Source organism: Caenorhabditis elegans, chromosome IV (assembly GCF_000002985.6).
Source record: "Caenorhabditis elegans chromosome IV".
In the NCBI taxonomy this organism is placed as follows: domain Eukaryota; kingdom Metazoa; phylum Nematoda; class Chromadorea; order Rhabditida; family Rhabditidae; genus Caenorhabditis; species Caenorhabditis elegans.
The window spans coordinates 2,390,303-2,412,693 of NC_003282.8; the positions used below are offsets into that span (position 1 = coordinate 2,390,303).

The 22,391-nt window shown below is 39.8% G+C and overlaps 3 protein-coding genes and 6 non-coding genes across 12 annotated transcripts; 3 read left to right on the top strand and 6 right to left on the bottom strand.

The window, feature by feature from the left end:
* Positions 1 to 518: 518 nt before the first annotated feature.
* Positions 519 to 5,961, top strand: eri-5 (the record flags this gene model as incomplete). Of its 2 annotated transcripts, NM_067798.6 has the most annotated exons (6): positions 519 to 947; positions 1,720 to 1,957; positions 2,763 to 3,056; positions 3,248 to 3,359; positions 4,795 to 5,132; positions 5,552 to 5,961. In NM_067798.6, the coding sequence occupies 6 exons, from the start codon at positions 519 to 521 to the stop codon at positions 5,734 to 5,736; spliced, it is 1,596 nt and encodes a 531-aa protein (NP_500199.2). The 2 variants fall into 2 exon arrangements, with proteins under 2 accessions (NP_500199.2, NP_001368292.1); NM_001380092.1 differs by lacking the exons at positions 519 to 947; positions 1,720 to 1,957; positions 2,763 to 3,056; positions 3,248 to 3,359 and having other exon boundaries at positions 4,829 to 5,132; positions 5,552 to 5,736.
* On the bottom strand, positions 4,172 to 4,234 carry Y38F2AR.19. The gene has a single exon (NR_052974.1). It is a non-coding gene; the product is annotated as an Unclassified non-coding RNA Y38F2AR.19 (non-coding RNA).
* Positions 4,382 to 4,444, bottom strand: Y38F2AR.18. The gene has a single exon (NR_052975.1). It is a non-coding gene; the product is annotated as an Unclassified non-coding RNA Y38F2AR.18 (non-coding RNA).
* On the bottom strand, positions 5,939 to 9,218 carry Y38F2AR.10 (Major sperm protein). Its single transcript, NM_067799.4, has 4 exons — positions 9,068 to 9,218; positions 8,778 to 8,983; positions 8,541 to 8,727; positions 5,939 to 6,065 (listed from the first exon to the last, which is right to left on the bottom strand). The coding sequence occupies exons 1-4, from the start codon at positions 9,116 to 9,118 to the stop codon at positions 5,955 to 5,957; spliced, it is 555 nt and encodes a 184-aa protein (NP_500200.1). The 5' UTR covers positions 9,119 to 9,218; the 3' UTR covers positions 5,939 to 5,954.
* On the top strand, positions 8,350 to 8,459 carry mir-4930. Its single transcript, NR_052976.2, has one exon. It is a non-coding gene; the product is annotated as a pre-microRNA mir-4930 (primary transcript).
* Y38F2AR.12 lies at positions 9,182 to 22,118 on the bottom strand (the record flags this gene model as incomplete). Of its 3 annotated transcripts, NM_001083256.4 has the most annotated exons (14): positions 9,182 to 9,317; positions 9,526 to 9,646; positions 9,969 to 10,288; positions 10,604 to 11,083; positions 11,415 to 11,582; positions 12,166 to 12,498; positions 12,749 to 12,850; positions 13,609 to 14,180; positions 17,835 to 18,102; positions 19,075 to 19,264; positions 19,312 to 19,635; positions 20,384 to 20,629; positions 21,389 to 21,773; positions 21,904 to 22,118. In NM_001083256.4, 14 exons carry the CDS (start codon positions 22,106 to 22,108, stop codon positions 9,258 to 9,260), a joined length of 3,774 nt encoding a protein of 1,257 aa, NP_001076725.2. The 3 variants fall into 3 exon arrangements, with proteins under 3 accessions (NP_001076725.2, NP_001379804.1, NP_001294530.1); NM_001392265.1 differs by lacking the exons at positions 21,389 to 21,773; positions 21,904 to 22,118 and having other exon boundaries at positions 9,235 to 9,317; positions 12,166 to 12,850; positions 20,384 to 20,641; NM_001307601.3 differs by lacking the exons at positions 20,384 to 20,629; positions 21,389 to 21,773; positions 21,904 to 22,118 and having other exon boundaries at positions 9,258 to 9,317; positions 19,312 to 19,529.
* Positions 13,161 to 13,300, bottom strand: Y38F2AR.21. Its single transcript, NR_052977.1, has one exon. It is a non-coding gene; the product is annotated as an Unclassified non-coding RNA Y38F2AR.21 (non-coding RNA).
* Positions 13,171 to 13,309, top strand: Y38F2AR.20. Its single transcript, NR_052978.1, has one exon. It is a non-coding gene; the product is annotated as an Unclassified non-coding RNA Y38F2AR.20 (non-coding RNA).
* On the bottom strand, positions 18,206 to 18,333 carry Y38F2AR.14. Its single transcript, NR_002668.1, has one exon. It is a non-coding gene; the product is annotated as a small nucleolar RNA Y38F2AR.14 (small nucleolar RNA).
* Positions 22,119 to 22,391: the final 273 nt, after the last annotated feature.

A 22,391-nucleotide genomic window follows, 5' to 3' on the forward strand; every position in this document is an offset into this window, starting at 1 on the left:
ATCCAGTCCAAGCTGCTTTTTTAATATGATTCTGCTCGTCCAAGAGAACTACACAGCTGTTGGGGCAACTGCGCTCCACTGAACAATTATTTTAGCGCGATTTTCTGATTTTTAACATTAAGAACAGCATTTTTCGATAAAACGCCATATTTCATACCATTTTCAGCGATTATAATTAATATTAAACGATTAAAATCGATTTTCGCCAGCGAAAAACACCAAAAATTAAATTTTCACCTCAAGACCAGGTGCTGCAAATGCGCTCTAGTGATAATTAGTTGAAAAACACGGGATTCTGTTAAAATATATGATTGTCTAGTTACAAAATTTGTGAAAAATGAAAAAAAAATTAATTTACAAAGTTTTTCTCATTAGAGCGCGTTTGAGGCATGCGGTCGGCGAGAAACTTGAATTTTAATTGATTTTTAGTGATTTTTAAGTAACAAAGTGTTTAAAAAAAGAAGAAAAATTCAAATTTCCCATGCAAGAAATTTTCCATCAAAAAATCGGATTTTCAGATGCTCTCGGAGGAGCCCTACGAAACGTATCACCCGGAATTTCCAGATCCAGAGATTCGACGAATAGCTCTAAAAAGCTCGGCAGTCGTCGAGCTGCTCCGAATCGAATCACCATCTTCATTTTTCTGCCGTCCCGTCGATCATGTCACCGATGATCAATTATTGATTCGCGAACCGTACCGCCTAACAACTCGAATTATCGATTTTTCGGCGGGAAACATGGCGATGGCTCCGCTCCGGCCACGTGTATTCGCTCGATGTTTAATTTTGAAAAATTTGGAGCTTATCGAGGCCGCCCGGATTTTTTTCATCGATTCTGCGGTCACTGCTAATGTTTCGTGGAAATGTCTGTTTCAAATTGATGAAAATCTCAAATTTCACCCATGGCAGGCGATGCATTGCACTTTGGGACGTTTGGTGCACCTTTCGGTCTGATTTTTAGCACTTTTTAACCCAGAAATTCAAATTTCCCGCCGATCGCATGTTGTAAATGCGCTCTATAGAGCAAAAATGTGTGCATTTTTCCTGATGAAAATCCACGGATTTCTGGCTGGCTTACCTCATAAATTATTGAAATGGAAGAGTTATTGCCGAACTAGGCCATTTTGGCTCGGCCATATATGGGGTAGATTTACGGCGCGTTGCGTGTCGCGTCGCGGTTCGATTTTAGTTATAAAACTAATGCGTTTGTCCGTGTGGAGTACACGGCTTTCCCACGCGTTGTCCGGCAGGCGATTGTCAATGGAGCGCGAAAAATTCGAGGAAGAAGACCAGAACCCCGTGAGAAATTCAAATTTCCCGCCGTTGCAAATGCGCTCCATGGCAAAAATGTGCATTTTTCCTGATGAAAATCGTAAAAAATTGACTGGAAAACTATAAAATAGAGATTTCCATCTGAAAATTCAAATTTTCAAACGAAATATTGAAAGTGCGCTCCATTGAGAAAAACCGGACATTTGAATTTTTGAGAGGAAATTGGGGTTTTTGATGGTTTTTTAACCTAAAAATGCTATTTTTCAGCTAAAATTGACCTGAAAAATACGAAAAAATCCAACAATAAACGGAGATTTTTCATTGGAGCGCACTTGCAACACGCAATCTGAATTTGAATTGCCCGCCAAAAATGTTTTTAAACAATTTACAAAAAAAAAATCGATTTTTTGAAAATTATTGATTTTTCAAAAATTATCGATTTTTTCAGGACTCATGGACAGACACCCAGTGCACCGAATTTCGAAATATTGTCTCTAAATTTGCAAAATTTCAAATTACCGCCAACCAGTGTGACGTGGATTTTCGCTCGGACCGCCCGTCTCTTCTCGTGAACCTGTACGGATTGCCAAATGGAACAGAAATCGATAAAAAAGTGGCGATCGAGGAGATTTGCGCGGTTTCTATGCAAAATGTTATGGTCTCTCAATTTCCCACTAATTTTATGGGTATAATTTTTGAATTTTTGGAAAAAAAAAATTTCGCGAAAATTTCAAAAACCCGAAAAACCCGAACAAAGTTTATATAACATTCGAATTCAGCACGCCGAGAGCTTTGATTTAAGTATAATCATGACTATGGGTTACGAGTAATTGGGTCCCACCACGAAAATCCCCGGGGTTACTGTAGTTTTTCGTGGTGGGACCCGGAAAATTTTCAAAATCAATGGAATCTGGTCATGATTATACTTAAATGGAAGCATTCAAACAGCTGAATTTGAATTTCATAGTTTTGTTTTAAAAAAATGAAAAATTTCCGAAAAATTTGGGTCTCGCCACGAAACCCCGAAATTTTTGGTTTTTCCGCTATTTTTTTGGTTTAAAACATGGAATGTGTTTAAAATGTCATAAAAAACTAATTTTTCTCAAACATTATCTAAAAAAAAATCGAAATTTGGATTAGTTTTTCATAGAAAATGTCAAAAAAGGAATAAAAAATTCAAAAATTTTTGTAAAAATCAAATTCACTACATTTCTAGCTTCAATTTAAGTATAATAATGACCAATTTTGCTAGAATTTGAACAAAAAATCGGGTCCCACCGCGAAAACTACAGTACCCCTGAGGTTTTCGTGGCGGGACCCAACTTTTTTAAAGATTTAGCAAAAAAGGTCATGATTATATTCAAATTGAAGCTCTCAGTGAGACACAATCAGTCGAAATATGAATTTTCAGAAAAAAATTAATTTTGAAAAATTTTGGTTAAAAAAAAAAAAATAAAAACATTTTTTTTTTTTTTGAAAATTTTTTTCCAGTCAATCCCAAGCTCGAGGAGCTCGACAAAGAGCAAGACCACCTCGACGTGATTCTTCTCGAAGAGTTCCGCCGGGACCTCCCAGCCGACTGGGCTCACGAGCCGCCTGCCGATTACCGTGAAGACGACGCCGACTGGGATATACTGCAGTGCCACGTGGCAGAATGGAATGACACGGCACTCGAGCAATTCCGAAGAGCCGATGGAAGCTTTTGGGCGATGCTCGAGCCGAGTTGCACCGTATCACCCTGGGAAATGCACGTTACACCGATTTTGGCACCGGAAAAGATGTCTGGTACGGTGGAAATTGAACAATTTTGCTCGAAATTCTGCTTAAACTCGCGAAATAAAGCGAAAAATTGAGTAAAATGGCGAAAATTGACCCAGAAATTTGAAATTTCCCGCCGACCGCATGTTGTGCAAGCGCGCTCCAATGAGAAAAGGGATAGCGGAGCATCGTACTGAGCACAATTCGAATTTTTTCAGATAATGAACATTGGATTTTCGAGCAGCTCGTAAAAAACTCGGAAAATCAGCAAAAAATCGACGATTTCTACTCGAACCTCAAGAATCAGCGGCCGCTAGAGATGGAAGAAATGTTAGAAAATTTCGAATTTTCAGTGAAAAATGTGAAAAATATGCGGAAATCGATTAAAACCTGAAAAATTATGCTAAAAAATCGATAAGTTCGCCGAAAATTTGAACTTGGCGCTGTTTTATCGATGGAGCGCATTTTTAACGGCGAAAGATTGAATTTTCCGCCAAAAATCGATGTTTTGAAGTTTTTCTCAATAGAGCGCACTTTCAACAGCGAGAAATTTGAATTTTCCACCAAAAATCGATTTTTAAAAGTTTTTCTCAATAGAGCGCACTTTCAACAGCGAAAAAATTGAATTTTCCACCAAAAATCGATTTTTTAAAGTTTTTCTCAATAGAGCGCACTTTCAACAGCGAAAAAATTGAATTTTCCACCAAAAATCGATTTTTTAAAGTTGTTCTCAATAGAGCGCATTTTCTACAGCGAAAAATTTGATTTTTCGTCAAAAATCGATGTTTTTGCTTTTTTCCCAATAGAGCGCATTTTCAACAGCGAAAAAATTGAATTTTCTACCAAAAATCGATTTTTTAAAGTTTTTCTCAATAGAGCGCATTTTCTACAGCGAAAAATTTGAATTTTCGCCAAAAATCGATTTTTTAAAGTTTTTCTCAATAGAGCGCACTTTCAACAGTGAAAAATTGAATTTTCCGCTAAAAATCGATGTTTTTGCTTTTTTCTCAATAGAGCGCATTTTCAACAGCGAAAAATTTGAATTTTCCGCAAAAAATCGATGTTTTGAAGTTTTTCTCAATAGAGCGCATTTTCACCAGCGAAAAATTTGAATTTTTCGCCAAAAATCGATTTTTTGAAGTTTTTCTCAATAGAGCGCATTTTCAACAGCGAAAAAATTGAATTTTTCGCCAAAAATCGATTTTTTGAAGTTTTTCTCAACAGAGCGCGATTACACCAGCGAAAAATTTGAATTTTCCGCAAAAAATCGATGTTTTGAAGTTTTTCTCAATAGAGCGCATTTTCACCAGCGAAAAATTTGAATTTTTCGCCAAAAATCGATTTTTTGAAGTTTTTCTCAATAGAGCGCATTTTCAACAGCGAAAAAATTGAATTTTTCGCCAAAAATCGATTTTTTGAAGTTTTTCTCAACAGAGCGCGATTACACCAGCGAAAAATTTGAATTTTCCGCAAAAAATCGATGTTTTGAAGTTTTTCTCAATAGAGCGCATTTTCACCAGCGAAAAATTTGAATTTTTCGCCAAAAATCGATTTTTTGAAGTTTTTCTCAATAGAGCGCATTTTCAACAGCGAAAAAATTGAATTTTCCGCCAAAAATCGATTTTTTGAAGTTTTTCTCAATAGAGCGCATTTTCAACAGCGAAAAAATTGAATTTTCCGCCAAAAATCGATTTTTTGAAGTTTTTCTCAATAGAGCGCATTTTCACCAGCGAAAAACCGATTTTTCTATTTAAATTTTTTCCAGAAAATTCGCCCTCCAAACCGGCCGAACCTACGTGATGGCAACCATCAAAAATCGCCAAAAATCGTCGGCTCAATGGCTCCGTTGCGAGATTATCGATTTTTTGCCGAACGCCAACGTGGCTCTTCGCTACGTGGATCTGGGAACACGTGGCATCCTGAAGCTCAAAAATTTGCACCGAATGCACATTGAGCACACAAAAATCGCGCCGGCTTGCATTGAAATTGGCCGATTTCTCGACGACGATTTATCGATGGCCGACAGCGAAATGGAGTGGAATACACATTTTTGGCGTGAAATTGTACCCTATGACGTGCCGATCGTTGTCGGACCCGATATGGGTGAGAAATTTACGGATTTCTCTCTGGAAAAGCGACAAAAATGCAATTTTTGCATGTTCCTGTGCGCTCCATTGATAATTTTACCCGAAATCACAGAATTTTACCAAAACTTCACTATTTAACTCAAAAATTCAAATTTCGCGCCGAGAACACCTGAAATTTTGGTTTTTTAACTGAAAAATTCGAAATTTTCATGGGATTTCGCCGATTTTGCAAAATTTCAAATTTCCCGCGCCGGCGGCCTCGTGTCCCAAATGCGCTCCATTGACAAAAATTCTCCTGCGGAACAATTCGATCGATTTTCAGGGGAAAATGCGCTCCATAGCTAATTCGCGCGAATTTTCGTCAAAAATCGATAATTCCCATGTGCGGAATATATCGGAGCATCGTAAAAATCAATAATTTTCCAATCATTTCAGAATTCCTGGAAACCGGCAAACTGCAATTCTCGCAGATTCGGGTCGCCGGCGACGAAGACGACGAAAATTTGCTCGATAAAATCCCGTCGCCGTCGCCGTTTTTCACTGAACGATCCGACGATTTACGTACCCAGAAAGAGGATGATGATGATGGAAATGTTAGCGACGATAAGGATAGCGGATGATTTTATTGATTTTTTCGCATTTCTCCCGTGAAAAATTGCAAAAAAAAAATCGATAATCCACTTGCCCGAGAGGAGTACAAAATCGATAACATAATTTTTTCCTGTTTTTTGTCATGTATTTTATAATATCGATCTCCTCCTCGTTTTAACGATCTGTTTGTTTTACGTGAACGTGTTAAATTATCGATTTTTTACGATAAAAATCAATAAATCAATATTTATTCCAATGGAACAAGCAGACACGTGTATTTTCCAGCGATTAGCGTAGTTTTCATATCTTCCGAAAGTGGGTCATCGGATTGTTGTGGCTGGATTACGAATGTTGGGATCTGGAAATTATCGATTTTTTGGTAGAAAATAAATACTTTTAGTGAAAATTTTGAAAATTTTGACCAGGCGTAGGTTTAGGCTTGGGCTTAGGCTGAGTCAGGCTTAGGGCTTAGGCTTGGTGTCAGTGACGAGCGTGAGCTCTCGACAACCAACTCGACAACCAAACCGGGATTAAGTTGAAATACTTCCCTTGTTAGGAACAAACCCAATTTGAATAAATCATAGGAAATCCCCCCAATCCGACAAGCCTAAGGGCCCGAAAAACATACTAGGATTCGGGCCCTTAGGCTTGTCGGATTGGGGATTTCCTATGATTTATTCAAATTGGGTTTGTTCCTAAGTCTAAATAACCCTTTTTCTTTTCTTTTGCGCTCCAAGCGCAAGGAAAAACCTTCTTGTAGACTTTTTAAGAGGGTTTCTTATATTTTATTAAAATCGGTTAGGCTTGGGAAACTACAAAAAATTGAAAATAAAATTCTAGATCTAAAAATTGCAGTTTTCTCTCTGGATTTCTCAAGGCTTCTGGACAATATTCATGAACACTCTGGCATTTTTTTGCCATTTCCGGCTCTGTCGGCGAATAGTTTTTTCGGCAACGATGGCTCAATTCGCCACTTGTTTTATGTCTGGGTGCTCTATTATAGGTTCCATATGTTTTACCCCATCCACTGAAATGAATTAAAATAGAGAAATTCCCTATTTTGGAAAAAAAAGCTCGATCGATATATACACCGTTTTCCCGTTTGCGGTTCGCCTTTCCCGTCATGACGGGGGAGGCGATGACGTGCATATCGTCCTCGCTCGTCTCTTCTACGATCGATAGGTGTTCCCAGTAACCTGCATTCTTTCCACTGCAACTAGCGGAACCCGTGAGTTGTCCGTATATCCAGAAGATGACCTCCCTTCATATTGTTGTCCCACTATCTGTCAGGGTCCTGCGAAAGCGAATCTCTGGCCTGGCGGAGGGCCAACTAACTCTCTCCCTCAAGCCTTCGGGTGCTTCCTGGGTTATCGGTGAATTTTTGGGATCTGCCAGGGACCTGCGAAAGCAAATCTCTGGCCTGACGGAGGGCCAGCTAACTCTCTCCCTTAAGCCTTCGGGTGCTTCCTGGGTTATCGGTGAATTTTTGGGTCTGTCAGGGTCCTGCGAAAGCGAATCTCTGGCCTGGCGGAGGGCCAACTAACTCTCTCCCTCAAGCCTTCGGGTGCTTCCTGGGTTATCGGTGAATTTTTGGGTCTGTCAGGGTCCTGCGAAAGCGAATCTCTGGCCTGGCGGAGGGCCAACTAACTCTCTCCCTCAAGCCTTCGGGTGCTTCCTGGGTTATCGGTGAATTTTTGGGTCTGTCAGGGTCCTGCGAAAGCGAATCTCTGGCCTGGCGGAGGGCCAACTAACTCTCTCCCTCAAGCCTTCGGGTGCTTCCTGGGTTATCGGTGAATTTTTGGGTCTGTCAGGGTCCTGCGAAAGCGAATCTCTGGCCTGGCGGAGGGCCAACTAACTCTCTCCCTCAAGCCTTCGGGTGCTTCCTGGGTTATCGGTGAATTTTTGGGTCTGTCAGGGTCCTGCGAAAGCGAATCTCTGGCCTGGCGGAGGGCCAACTAACTCTCTCCCTCAAGCCTTCGGGTGCTTCCTGGGTTATCGGTGAATTTTTGGGTCTGTCAGGGTCCTGCGAAAGCGAATCTCTGGCCTGGCGGAGGGCCAACTAACTCTCTCCCTCAAGCCTTCGGGTGCTTCCTGGGCTATCGGTGAATTTTGGGCGGTCGTTGTTGGGTGCCGCATGTCTTCGACCCTCGCTAAGTTTGAGGGAGCCGGGTAAAACCGCACGTTCGAATGTTCTCTAACCCAACTCGAGCTTCGGGGCTTGCGGGCTAGGTCTGCCTAGGATAGGCTAGGTCTGCCTAGGATAGGCTAGGGCTGCCTAGGGTAGGCTAAGTCTGCCTAGGGTAGGCTAAGTCTGCCTAGGGTAGGCTAAGTCTGCCTAGGGTAAGCTAGGGCTGCCTAGGGTAGGCTAAGTCTGCCTAGGGTAGGCTAAGTCTGCCTAGGGTAGGCTAAGTCTGCCTAGGGTAGGCTAGGGCTGCATAGGGTAGGCTAGGGGCTGGCTAGGGCTGGCTAGGGCTGCCTAGGGCTGCCTAGGGGCTGGCTAGGGCTGCCTAGGGGCTGGCTAGGGCTGCCTAGGGTAGGCTAGGGCTGCTTAGGGTAGGCTAGGGCTGCCTAGGGTAGGCTAGGGCTGCCTAGGGTAGGCTAGGTCTGCCAAGGGTAGGCTAGGGCTGCCTATGGTAGGGTAGGTCTGCCTAGGGGGCTGGCTAGGGCTGCCTAGGGGGCTGGCTAGGGCTGCCTAGGGGCTGGCTGCCTAGGGGCTGGCTAGGGCTGCCTAGGGGCTGGCTAGGGTAGGCTTCAACTTAGGCAGTATAAGTCTTCAGGTATAAGATGGAAAAATGGGATTTTTTTTTTCAATTTTTGACCGCGAATTTGTTACCTTAGTCTCCGGTTCACCGAAGATACTCTTATTCCACCAATCGGTCTCATTGATTCCTGAAAATTTGATGAAAATCATCTTTTTGTGTATTTTTCCAATCAATAGTTCCTCGCGATTCTTGTAATTTTTCCAAATTTGTTTGGCGGCGAGTACCGTTGGTTTGATGCCGGAAACTATGATTGAGAATCTGGAAAATTATCGATTTTTTTGTTCAAAATTATTGATTTTCTCTCCCACCTGTCTCTGCTAACTTTTTCCCTATCGATACCCTCGCAAATTAGCTCAAATTTCATCGAATTTCCGGCTTTAACAATTGCAAAAGTGGGCAATGTGTTGAAAATCCCGGACCGTGTGGATTTAAATTTCACCAGAAGATCCATTGATTCATTGTTTTGAATTTCGATTGGAATTTCTTGTTTTCGTGGTTCCGCGTCGAATGTTACCTGGATAATTGACAAAAATTTCGAGTTTCCGTAACACCGCAACGGCGCTCCATTGAGAAAAATCGATAGAACTTTAAAACTCACCGATTCCGACGGATTAAAGTGCACATTTTTCAATTCCACATCGCTATCCATTGAGAAATGATTGGAATTATCGATTTTTTAGAATAAAGGAAAAGAAATGAAGGAAAAAACAAATACTTAGATTTTAACGTTTATTTAAATTTAAATTTTTTACAAAAAAAAAAAAGAAAATTGTATAAAAAATCAATAATTATGAGTTCTCAGGAGCTCCGTAACCACCGCCACCCGGAGTTTCGATGCATAAAATATCCTGAAAATTTGAAAAATTATCGATTTTTTCAAAACAATTCGTCAAAAATCGAATTTGGTTTTTTTTTTTTGGAATTAATTATCGATTTATTGAACGTTATTTCAGGAGTAAAATTGGGAATTTACTTTGGAGTTTTTCGGAAAAAAATTGCAAAAACTATCGATTTTTCAAGTTTCCAGTAAAATATCGATTTTCCCGCTAAACTCACCCCTTTTTGAATTTCAAAACTCGCTTTCGACCCAATATTTACAGCTCTTCCACCTCGTTTCAGCAAATTCAGACCTCGTTGTCCGGGCTGACCGCCGTGAAGCCCATACGGTTGGAATGCGCTGAAAAACCAACAAATCAATCAGTAGAGCGCGATAGCAACACGCGCTCGATGCGAACTTCAAATTTTAAGCTCAAAGATCATCCAAATCTATGGGTTTCTTATTGGAGCACACATACAACGTGCAGTCGGCGAAACTTGAATTGCCTGCTCAAAAACGTTCAAAGTTCTTCTGAAATGATCGTCGTAAAAAATCATAAAATCAGCTAATTTCTCAATGGAGCGCACTAGTAACAAGCGGTCGGCGCAAAATTTGAATTTTTAATTTTTAGCTTGAAAATCTTCATAATCAAGTGTTTTTCGTTTCAATGGAGCGCACTTACCGTCTCTCAGTCAGCAGACTCAATGTGAGCTTTCTCGTAAACTCCAACTGCCTCACAACTCCATCACCGCCCTCCCATTTTCCACTTCCACCGGATCCATCTCTCAATTTCCATTCCCGAAGTATCACCGGGAACCTGTTCTCCAAAATCTCAGGATCCGTGATTCTTGTGTTCGTCATGTGCGTATGCACTCCACTTCGTCCGTGGAACCCGTTGCCGGCGCCGGCACCGCCGGCAATCGTCTCGTAGTAACCGCAAGTCTCGTCGCCGAACACCAAGTTGTTCATGCATCCTTGACTGGCGGCGACAATGTCAAATGTCTAGATAAATCGATAATTTTAGTTTAGAATTTTGGAAGAAATCGATAATTTTTTTCGAAATTGTTTCGAATTTATTTTTAAAAATTGTTGATTTTTTGTTGAAAAATTGTTGAGTTTAAAAAAATTATAATAGTTCCGAAAAATCGACAATAGAATTCCAAAAAAAAAAAATCCGATACAAACTCCACAGAAATCGATAATTACCGGCAAAAACTTTCAAAAAAAGATAAATTCGATAATTTTTTGGGAATATTAAAAATCGATAATTTTCAATAATTTTTATGTCTCCTAAAAATCGATAATCAAATTTCCCACCTTAAAAATGACATCACAAAGTCTCTGGCTAGTCAGCACATTTCCAGCTACAACCGGGGCAGTTTCCGACGGCGACAGCAGTGTTCCCTCGGGGATCTTTATCTGAATCGGCGCCAAGCATCCGTTATTCAGCGGGATATCCTTCTCGACAAGACATCTCAAACAATAAGTGACCGCCGACATGGTGACTGCTCTCGGAGCATTACAAGAGCTATACGACTCTGGACCAGTACCCGTGAAGTCGAAAATCGCAGTACCCTCCTCTGAATCGATATCTACAGTCAGCTTGATCACTGTTCCATCATCCATAAAGTCTTCCCCAGATAGCTGACTTTTGCCGGTTTTCTCCAGAACCTTCCGTCCAACTTTTTTGAGCATTTCCCTGACACAAAGCTCAGCAGTGTTTTGGATATGTTGCATGTACGCGTGCACAACGTCAAGGGAGTATTCCTCGATGAGACTTGTAACTAGTTGGATTCCCTGGAAAATTTCACATGATGTAATCAAAAAAAAATTGATCTACAAAAGTACAGAAAACATCTAAAAACTTTTTTAGCTATTCGACTATTTCTTGGTTATACCTAAGCTGGTCGAGATAAAGGCTTTTGAAGTTGATCGTCAGCATCATGTCGTCCAAACTTTGACAGTTTATATCTCTGCCAGATTTGAAGCTATCAAGAAGTGATCAAATGCAAACTTATGCAAAAAGAAATATTAAATATTTTGTTAGTTGAAATTTTTTTGATAACATCAAAGACAACCGAGATATAAGCTGCCAAAGTAGAGCAATGGTAGATTACCAAAAAATTACCTTCCGATTGGCAGCGATCTGTGCATTCAAGTCGGCAATATTGTCACTGATATTTCTGGCCGCCGAGCATCCGGGCACTTTTCCAGGGGCTTTAAGAGCATCGATTAGGCGCTGCTCTTGGAAAACTCCTTCATCCACTAGTTTGAAGGAGATGAATGAAGCTCCTTCCTGGAAATTTATAAATTTTTAGCAAAATCTAGGTTAGATTCTAAAATTTTCACATGAAACTCCACACTCCTAGTGGGATCCAATTTCTATTAGGACCCTATAATATCAAGCTAGGTTCCCTCAAATCTCACAGGAATCCTCTAATTTACATTAAAGATCCTTCCACTTTTAACTAGGTTCCTTCAGCGTCTTCTAGGATCTTTTCGCTTTGCCTAGGATATTTCATTTCGTCTTCCGATCCTTCAAAGCTCTAATAGAATCTTTCAATTCATACTAGGATCTTTCAGTATTTACCTAGATTCCGTCCAATTTCATGGAAATCCTTTCATTCACTCCAGGATCTTCCAACTTGTTTTCTAATCCACTAGGCCTTACTGAAATCCTTTCATAACATTTATGATCCTTCATGTCTATCTAAGTTTTTTTCAATTCCTACTAGGCTTCTTCAGCTCCTTCTCTGAACTTTCAACTCCGCCTAGACTCCTGCTGTGATCTCTAGGATCCTAAACGTATTCTTCCGATCCTTCCAAGCCCTATCAGGATCCTCCAGGCCCTCCTAGGAACCTTCAGTTCCGGCCCTTACCTGATCTATATGATGTGCATTTGGTGGCATGCTCCCCGGCACCAGACCCCCAATATCCGCATGATGGCCTCGATTCGCCACGAAAAAGACAGGAGTCTTGTGTCCCTTAAAGAAGACCGGCGTGATAACTGTAAAATCCGGTAGATGACATCCACCGGCTGTCGGATGATTAGCCAAGTAGACATCTCCTTCCTTGATATTCTCGATTCCGCGATGATCGATTTGAAATTTCACAGTATACTGCATCCCGCCGAGATGGACTGGAATGTGTGGAGCGTTTGCGATGAGGCCACCTTCCGGATTGAACAGGGCACACGAGAAGTCGAGGCGTTCCTGAAAGGACAAAAATATGGTACCCATAAGATCCATAGGTACCATGGATGCCATAGATTTCCATGACATCCATGGTTCATAAATATTGACAGCTACATATATATTGTTACGAAAACCCAGAAAACCAGAAAACCTGTAGATTCAATTTCCATATGCACAACGGATTCCATAGATCTCATCAGTTTTATAGATACTAAATTCCGGATATTTCATGGATCCCATAGCTTTTCAATGAATTTACTGGTCAAACCTTGATGTTTGTGGAAATTGCGGTTCTCTGAAGAATCCGTCCCATTTGTTCAGCGATCGACATGAAGCGGTTGCTGAAAATCGCCAATCGGATGGGGTCTACCTGAAAATTGCAAAATTTTTTGTTTTTGATCTAGCAAAACGCGATCGGCGGCGTGAAATTTAAACTTTCAACTGAAAATCTAAAATTAGCGAGGTAATACGACGTTCCCGATGTTCCGAGCGCATTTACAGAATGCGAAAACCTGGATTTTTGCATTTTTCTCAATTTTTCTGAATGGCCGGTCCGAAATTTGAACTTTTGAGTTAAAAATGTGGTCTTCAGCAGGGTTTTCTTATTTTTTCTAACATCTAAGCCTAAGCCTAAGCCTAAACCTGAGCCTAAGCCTCTGCCTAAGCCTAATCCGAAGCCTAATCCTAAGCCAAAGCTTCAGCTTAAACCTACGCCTAATCCTGAGCCCAAGGATAAGCCTAAGCCTAAGCCCAACCAAGCCTAATCCTAAGCCTAAGCTTAAGCTTAAGACTAAGCCTAAGCCCAAGCCTAATCCTAAGCCTAAGCTTAAGCCTAAGCCCAAGCCTAATCCGAAGCCTAAGCTTAAGCCTACGTCTAATCCTAAGCCCAAGAATACGCCTGAAGCTAAGCCTTAGCAAAAGCTTAAACCTAAGCCTAAGCCTAACCCTAAGAATATGCCTAATCCTAAGCCTACGTCTAAATCTAGGCCCGACATTTGAACACACATCAATTTTTGAACTGAAATTCACCTTTCTAGCTATCTTGTCAAAAGAGCGCATTTGATGCCGCTGAGAAATTCAAAATTCAAAATTCAAAATTATAAATTAAAAATGTATTTTTCCACCAACCTCCGTTGTCAAATCCTTCTCCACATCATTTCCAATCTGAAGTTCTACATTTCCGTGCTCGGTAATCGTTACCGTACTTGACGGCTCTATCACTATAGTACTATTCTTATCGATAAGCAAAGCTGGACCATTGATAATCTGCCCGGCAAGCATTTCCTCCAGCAAGTAGACCCCCGTCTCCACAAACTTCAAATTTTCAAAGTAAACCGATGACACAGACTTCAGAACCGCTTGTCTCTGATCTTCAGCCGCCTGCTTGATGGTCTTCTCCACGTGGCACCCCGATTTTCCACGTGTGCGAATTCTGACGTCATCGATGATAATATTACGGTCCTCGAGCACAAATCCGAACTCCCTGCGGTAAGTCGTTCGGAATTCGTCTCTAAAACTCGCAAGATCTTCGGATTTTCCGATATCACAGCTAATCATGATAGCCGTGTCGGTTTTCTCGTATCTCATGTGCATAAAGTATTTGGTTTCGATTTGCGATTCTGTGAAACCTTGGGTTTTAAGTCCGGCCAGGGATTTTGAGCGGAGATCCATGAATTGGGAGTAGAGTTTTGGGAAGTTTTCTGAAAATTTCAAATTTCAGAAGATGATAAATTGTAGAACTTTAAATTCGGCTTCTCAGGCTAAGGCTTGGGCTCAGGTTTTGGTTTGGCGTCAGTGGGGGAGCGTTAGCTCGCTATTTAGGGTTAGGATTACAGCGTTTTTTTCATTTTTCAAAGGGTTCCCATTGGCCGATCAAAGCGAAATTTTACACAGAGACGTATAGGCCACTAAGAAGCTTTCGTGTAAAATTTCAAATTGATTCCATCAAAACTCGCCGAGTTATGGAGCTTAAGGTGTTTTCAAAATGACCCTCAACTATTTTTTAAAATTTTAAAGTTTGGCGTTTTGTCAGTTTTCGGTCTAAGCTCACGAAAATTTAATGACAGCAGGACGGTAGCAGGATAAGGTTTCTTGTGAATTTTGAGCCAATTTCGATTTACAGGAGCCGAGATATTAAGCTTGCAAATTAGACAAAAGTTCGAGTCCGGGTGCGGGCGTCTAAATTTTTTTATGCCCTGTTTTTTGTTCATTTTGAAAACGCGCGTGTAACTTGACGGTGGGTGGATGGATTTTGATGCGGTTTTTTGCTGTCTCTTCAAGAAGCTTGCCCCACCTCTGTATGATTTATTTCAGTAAGATTGGAGCTCTTTGAGCCGAGATATAAAGAGTATTTTCGAGTATCCTCCAAAAATCACGTTTTTTTTCTCATTTTTCGCCTCTTTTTTTTGCAGGAAAATTCGAGTTTTTGCGATTTTTACGAGATTTTTTAGCAGTTTATAGTACTCGACGAGATGCGTCGAAAAACATACAAATCATCCAGATTCGTCAGCTATGAGCTCTTTTAGATAGCTCCAAAGTCAAATTCGCAATTTTGACCTCCCCCCTCCCACTTCGGTGTGTTTTTTTCGTGTTTTTTCGCAAACCACCGCTTCGTGCGCTGTTGTCTTTGAGAAATCTTTGGTTCCAAGGTGAAATTGTTGTAAAAAAGGACGTAGGTACATTTCAAAGTAAAAATTATTCCGAAAAAGTGATTTTTTCATTTTGAAAATCGAGGCAGAAAAAAAATTTTTGATTTTTTTTCCAAAAACTTTTTTTTTCCCTTCTCGTAGGATGGCGGTCGTTTGAGATATTTTGATTTTGAGAAAAAAAAATGAAATTAAAAATATTTCTAAAGCGATAGAGCAAAAAAATTTCGAAAATTGAGTGAAAACTCACTGAGATAACCGACCTTGAAGCAAGTTACTGCCGTTTTTGCGTTGTTCATTTTTCAACTTTGAGCGTTTATTATTCACTCAATCTGAGATCAATTTCAATTTTGTTTTTTATATAGATTCACAATTTGACGCTAAATCCGAAAAACTAAGTTTCAAAAACATTTTAGTGAAAATTTTTTTCAGCACCGCCAAAAAATCGAGTTTTTCAGCACTGATTTTTTCGAATTTTTGCGATTTTTCACTCATTTTTTGATGAATCTTTGTTTTCTTTTCTGTGTTCAATGAACAATATTGATAAAAAATGAAATCATCAACAATTTGTGAAAATTTGTTTTTGAAAAAATTTTGTGCCAGTTTGAAATTTTTCAAAAAATTAATTTTCTGCTTCTTGCCCAGAAAAAGTGGTTTGGTATGGTGTTTCAACAATAATATTTTTGAAATCCTCACACCTTTTTTCATATTCCCTCAAATTTTTGTAACCCAATTCTCACTTTGAAGGGAGATACAGGCGGGAGATACATTTCGTTGAAGGGTTGGCTGCCAACACATCGCCACCCCACCCACAGGGAGACACACATTTACAACCCAATATATTCAAATATTACCTCCTGCTCTCAGTTTTCAAGATTTTATGATGATTTTTACTTCATCAGAAAGAACACATTCTCTTTCCTATTTGCAGGGATAGAGGAAGACAAAAAAAAACAATATGGATTTAAAATCAGGGCTTCGCCCCGATTTTAATAAAATATATGAAACCCTCTTAAAAAGTTACAAGAAGGTTTTTCCTTGCGCTTGGAGCGCAAAAGAAAAGAAAAAGAGCTATTTAGACTTAGGGTGCCCAACTGGAATAAAACATTGGAAATCCCAATCCAACCAGCCTAAGGGCCCGAAAAACATACTAGGATGCCCAACTGGAATAAAATATTGGAAATCCTTATGACACACTTAAGCCTAAGGGCCCGAAAAAAAAACTAGGATGCCCAACTGGAATAAAATATTGGAAATCCTTATGACACACCGGCGGTATGGCGAGGCTTAAGCCTAAATAGCCACTTTTATCAAAATACATTTGAGCTCGCTTTGCGTTTTACAATAACTTCTCAGACTCAAAAGTAATCTGTGTATATTTTTCAGTAATCTAAATGAAAACTATAGATTACTGAGAAACTTGGAGATTTCGTAATATTTGGAGGGAAGCGAGCAACCTTTGACGATATTTTTTCTTAGTAAAGTTATAGAATGCCATTATTCAAATTTCTATCTCATGGGAAGAAAAGTTCAAATTCTGTACCAACAGCTCGTCTTGCGTTTTACAATAACTTCTCAGGCAACTCAAAAGTAATCTGTGGATATTTTTCAGTAATCTAAATGAAGATTATTTCTAAGAAACTTGGAAATTTTGTAATATTTGAAGGGATGCGAGCAATCTCTACATATTTGCGATCAACCTTTGGAGATTTTTTTCTTAGTGAAGTTATAGAATGCCAATATTCAAATTCCTATCTCATGGGAAGAAAAGTTCAAATTCTGTACCTGCGTATATTTTTTTATAACTCCGTTCTTCCCACAAGAAAGGCCTTCTTCCCATGAGACAGGAATTCAAATATCGGCAGCATTCATAGGTACAGAATTCGAACCTTTCTTTACATGAGATAGGAATTTTATATCAACCAAATTAACCCTCCAGTAAAGTGGGACCTTTGATGAATGTAATCACTCTGATGATATCTAATTCCGATGATTAATCCATTTTTCTTTCTCTCACACTTATGAACTAAAATGATTACTAAATTAAGGCGTGATATTCTCAGGTGTGAAAACATATGATATTTATTTTTAAGTTTAAATAAAGTTTTTTTTTATTTTTGCTAAAGAACGAATAGTTTACAACCGCCTCGCTCAAATGTATTTTGATAAAAGTGGCTATTTAGGCTTAAGCCGCGCCATACCGCCGGTGTGTCATAAGGATTTCCAATGTTTTATTCCAGTTGGGCACCCTAAGTCTAAATAGCTCTTTTTCTTTTCTTTTGCGCTCCAAGCGCAAGGAAAAACCTTCTTGTAACTTTTTAAGAGGTTAGGCTTAAGTTTAGGATTTGGCTTAGGCTTAGCCGTATGCATAGGCATATGCTTAGGCTTAGGCTAGGCGTCAGTGTCGTTAGCTCGCTACTGACGCTATTTAGGCTTAGGACTTTCCGGTTTTTTTGATTTTTCAGGGGGTTCCTGTTGGCCGATTAACGCGAATTTTTACAGTGAGACGTATATATAACTAAGAAGCTGAGGTCTGAAATCTCAGATTGATTCGATCAATATTCGCCGAGTAATGGAGGTTAAGGTGTTTTCCAAATGGCTCTCAAGATTTTTTAAAAATTTGTTTGTTTGCCAACTTTATTATTTTTCGGTAAGGCTTAGGCTTAGGCCTAGCCTTAGGCTCGAGCCTAAATTTTTGTTTGAACTCACCTTCCTCATAAACCACCTGCGCCGGGGTCTGACTCTCATCTACCACATCCGCCAGCGCAATTCCATAAGCTGAAAGCAACGAGGCGTACTTATGAATCCGAACTTGGCTGATCCCCAGAACTTTCGCGACGGCACACGCGTGTTGTCCACCGGCTCCACCGAAACATGCGAGCACATGCTCAGATGGGTTGAAGCCACGGGATTGGGTTAGAGTACGGATTGGGCGGCACATTTCCTCATTGGCCACAGCGAGGAAGCCGAGGGCAACCTGGAAAATGTTCAATTAAAATTTAAAATTAATACGATAGGTTGCACTGAAATTTTAATAACCTAAACCATAAAACCAGAAAAAAACTTCAAAAATAAAAATCCAATCCCTCATCTCTCATAATCTGTATCATGGTTCCCACCGTTGTCAGCTTTTCCTCGATCGGCCCCCACGCCAATCTCGAAGCTTTCGGGTGGGCAGGTTTCAGCAATGTTTGTAATCACGGGGAATCGAACTCGCGAGCGTCTACGCGGCAGACGAGCGCGTTAGCCAGTCGGCCAAATGTTCAACAGCTGTCGGCCTGGGAGAGAGGTGTATTTGAGTAGAGTGTTTGGAGGGGGGAGGCAGAGTGAGAAGGGGTGTGGAAAAAAGAAAAAAGTAAAAATAAAAAAATTGCGGACGTTTGAGTCTAAAAATCAAGGAAACAGATTGAATATAACCTAAGTTACGGGGCTTATTAAGTTTAAAGAGCAAAATTAATAGCACAATGTACTTCATAACATAGTTCAAAGTTACATCATATCTTTATTCAATTTTCCGGTTTGCCGATATTTACCGGAAAAATCGTTTGCCACTCACCCCTGATTCAGCTTCGAAAATGTAAAAAAAAAACTCGAAAACTAAAAAAAGAAAAAATTTTGTTGTTAAAACTTTAAGCTATCACATCTTTTTTCTGAATATATTTATCAAAAAGTCTATAATTAAAAAGTTGTAGGAAATTTGTTGCTTTCAATTTTTCTAGTTGACAATGTTTTGATAAATATAAAATTCACGGAGATACAGTTGTTTTAAAGAGTGCGAACTTTTAAAAGTCTTGGTTTCTTCAAATGCGCATATCTTCTTAGTTAATAAATATATCAAAAAGTTTTCAACTAACAAATTGTAGAACATTTTAAGCTGATAAATTTGTTAGTTGACAACTTTTTCCTATCTTACATTCCAAAAGAGTTATAGCCGTTTCAAAACACTAACCTCCTCCACTGAGAACTTCTGATGCGTGGTACTCTCCATGAACCTATTGATTCTCTCCGTTATTTCTGCCATCGCTTTGTAAGATGCATCCTTATCTAGTTCCTCGTCAGCGTTGGGCCCGAAAATCTTCGGAAAATATTCTGGAATGATCCTCCCGAGCACCAAGTTGGCATCCGTCACTGTCAGGTACCTAAACCCCCCGGGGAGTCAAAATTGAAGTTTAAATCTACTACTAACCCATTCTTCCGATAACAAACCGGTCCTGGATGAGCACTCGCCGACTCGGGGCCCACAATCAATAGGCCATCGCGGAAGAAAAGCCTAGAACCTCCACCAGCGGCCACCGTACGAATGTCGAGTTGTGGCGCCTGAATTGTGATGCCAGCTGTGGTAGTCTCCATGACATGCTCCAAGTATCCAGAGTATCTACACACGTCGGTTGAGGTGCCGCCCATGTCGAATCCGATAACAGGCTTCTTATCGGATGCCTTGTACGCCGTGCTCGCAATACCGACGACTCCACCGGCAGGGCCACTGAGAATCGCACGAGAGCCACGGAACCTAAATAGTTGAAAATTTGTAGTTTTGGAACCGAAAAGCTTAGGATGTAATACAAATATGACTCTTCAAAAATAAAGCTTGAAAAATTAATAATTAGGGAATGTTTTAAAAACCCTCTTAAAGCTACTGAGGAGAATTATCATTGGAGCACATTTACGTTCCTAGGATTGACTGGGCTGTAGTGTTATTGTATAGTGTATGTAGATAGTTACATAAATCGTGTAATAGGAGCGTTTTAAATTTCGAAAAACTCTTGAATAGTGACAAAATTACAAAAGTTTGAGAACACCAGCTCATCAGTTTCATCAGAGCGCGTTTGCTACTTTTCAAATAAGTTTTTTCCAATAATTATATTCTTTCGAACCAGGGTGTGCGGCAAATTTGAAAAAAAGTAGATTTGCCGCACACATCAAAAATTTGGCAATACAATTTTGACCAAAACTATTGATTTTGTCCCCAAAAATTTAGTAAAATGGCCCAAAATTGAAAAAATTCAGATGTTCAAGCAGATACACTATACGGAACTTTTTCAGAAACCAGGTGTGAAATTAGTAGTTTTGGTGCTCCAAAAAATATCAAAAAGTATCAAATTTTCACACCCCTGTTTTGAACTTTTAAAATCAAAATTTTGATTCGAAAATCGTTTTATAGTAGTTTTCTGAATAACTCTCATTAGAGCGCATTTTCTACTTCCTGTTAAATTTTAAAATTAAATAACTGGATATATAAAACTCGGAATAAAACTTACTTATCCATTTCACAAAGTCCTCCATCTGATTGCATAAAGTTGACGCGAACACTTGAAATATCCGAAAACCCTGCTTTAAAACCATCTAGATACTCCATAATCTTCGGTGTAAGATAAGCATCTGCACAGACTGTGAATCCACGTGGCACCACTTTTATCATCGGCATTACTTGATGAGAAAGTGAGACGTAGTCAAAACCAAACTTCTTAGCAATATCGCCTGCCTCCTTCTCGTGGTTGGGATAGCTGAAAGTTTTTTGAATTATTTTTAAACATGGTGCATCGACATACCAACTGTGGTAGGTCTGTGGTAGCATATCTCAAGTATCTTTAATTTAATCAAAAATTTGTCAACTAACAAAATATAGATTGTATTTTCCACTATATGTTTGTAGTAAAACATTTTTTGATATCTTCGATAAAATAATAACCGTGTTTTTTACTATATTTTTGTAGTTGAACATTTTTTGATACCATTAATATAAATTGAGATATGAGTTGGCAAAGTTAGGTCGATGCACTATGAAGTGTTTGTCATTTCGTTTTAACAAAAAGTTTTCAATTCACAAATTGTTTCATTTTTGCTTTTCTATAAATTTGCAGTAGTCATTTATTTGCTAAAATTATTATATCGATGCACCATGTCTACAAAAAACTCTCAAAAAGGGGGACAGATAGCTCAGTCGGTAGTGGTGGCCGCTAGCAGTCTGGAGGTCACGAGTTCAAGTCCGGCCTCACCCCCTAGGTTCACCCAGCCTCTATTGGGAAGTGGAGCAATCCACGACTGGATTATCGGCCACAGTCCCCGGCTAGGACGTGGCTTAAATTACAGCCCAGAGGGATCACCATCAGGCAGTGTACCTGAATCCCAGATCCGCAGTGCAGAGCACTTGAAGAACTGATCGTCCTTTAATCCTTTAATCCTATAAATTTGCAGTAGACATTTATTTGCTAAAATTATTATATCGATGCATCATGTCTACATAAAACTCACATAAAACTCACATAAAACTATGCAAAAACAAAATTGCCACACTTTTCACTCCCTTTTCCTTCAACTCGCCGAGCTTCTCCTTCAGCTCCAACTCGTCGACCTTCTTCTCCACAACAATCTGCAATCCATTGATCGTCGTCTCGATTTGTGCATTTTCATCCAATAACTCCTTAGTTTGCTCCAAAATGAGCACACGTTCGTCTACTTCAACGACATCTTCGTATAGAACTTCAGGGATTTGGATATTGAAATCAAAGATTTTCGGGCGCGCTTGATTCCCGATGAATAATAAATCTTTGAAGCCTTTTGTAATGAGAAGCCCGATTCTTTCACCTTTTCGCTCGAGTAGAGCATTGGTTGCAACAGTGGTACCCATACGGATCCATGAGATGGAATCTGAAAGTTAGAATTATTGCAGAGTTTCCTAGGCGTGCCTAGGTGCCTATGTACCTATATGCCTATATTCCTAGATACGTAAATGCCTAACTGCCTAGGTACCTAGATGCCTACATGCCTACATGCCTACCTGTCGGCAGCGCAACGCCACGTGGAATCTTCTTCCCGCCTTCTCGTTCCAGCACCTGCCTGATGGCTTCTGTTGGGGCATCCGTATAGTTGGCAGGATCCACTGACAACACTTTCAGCACCTCTACCTCACTATTCGGCTTGAACACTATGACGTCGGTGAATGTGCCACCACGATCAATCGCGAATCCAAGACCTCCGGACATTTTTTGGTCTGGAAAAAAATGAGGTTCGTTAGGAGTGAGTTGCGATTTATTATCGGGGTTTATTTTGGGACATAAAAAAAAATAAAAATAAAAAAAACGTTGGATGCACCATGGTTTAGCCAAAGTTTATCAAGAATCGTACATATAACAATTTCAAAAAAAAGTTCTTTGATGCACCATGTTAATAGAATATCAACGCATTTATAAATTTACAACCTATAAATAGTCATGAGATTAAAAATTGTTTGATTTTCAACACGATTTCTAAAAATGGATCAATGTA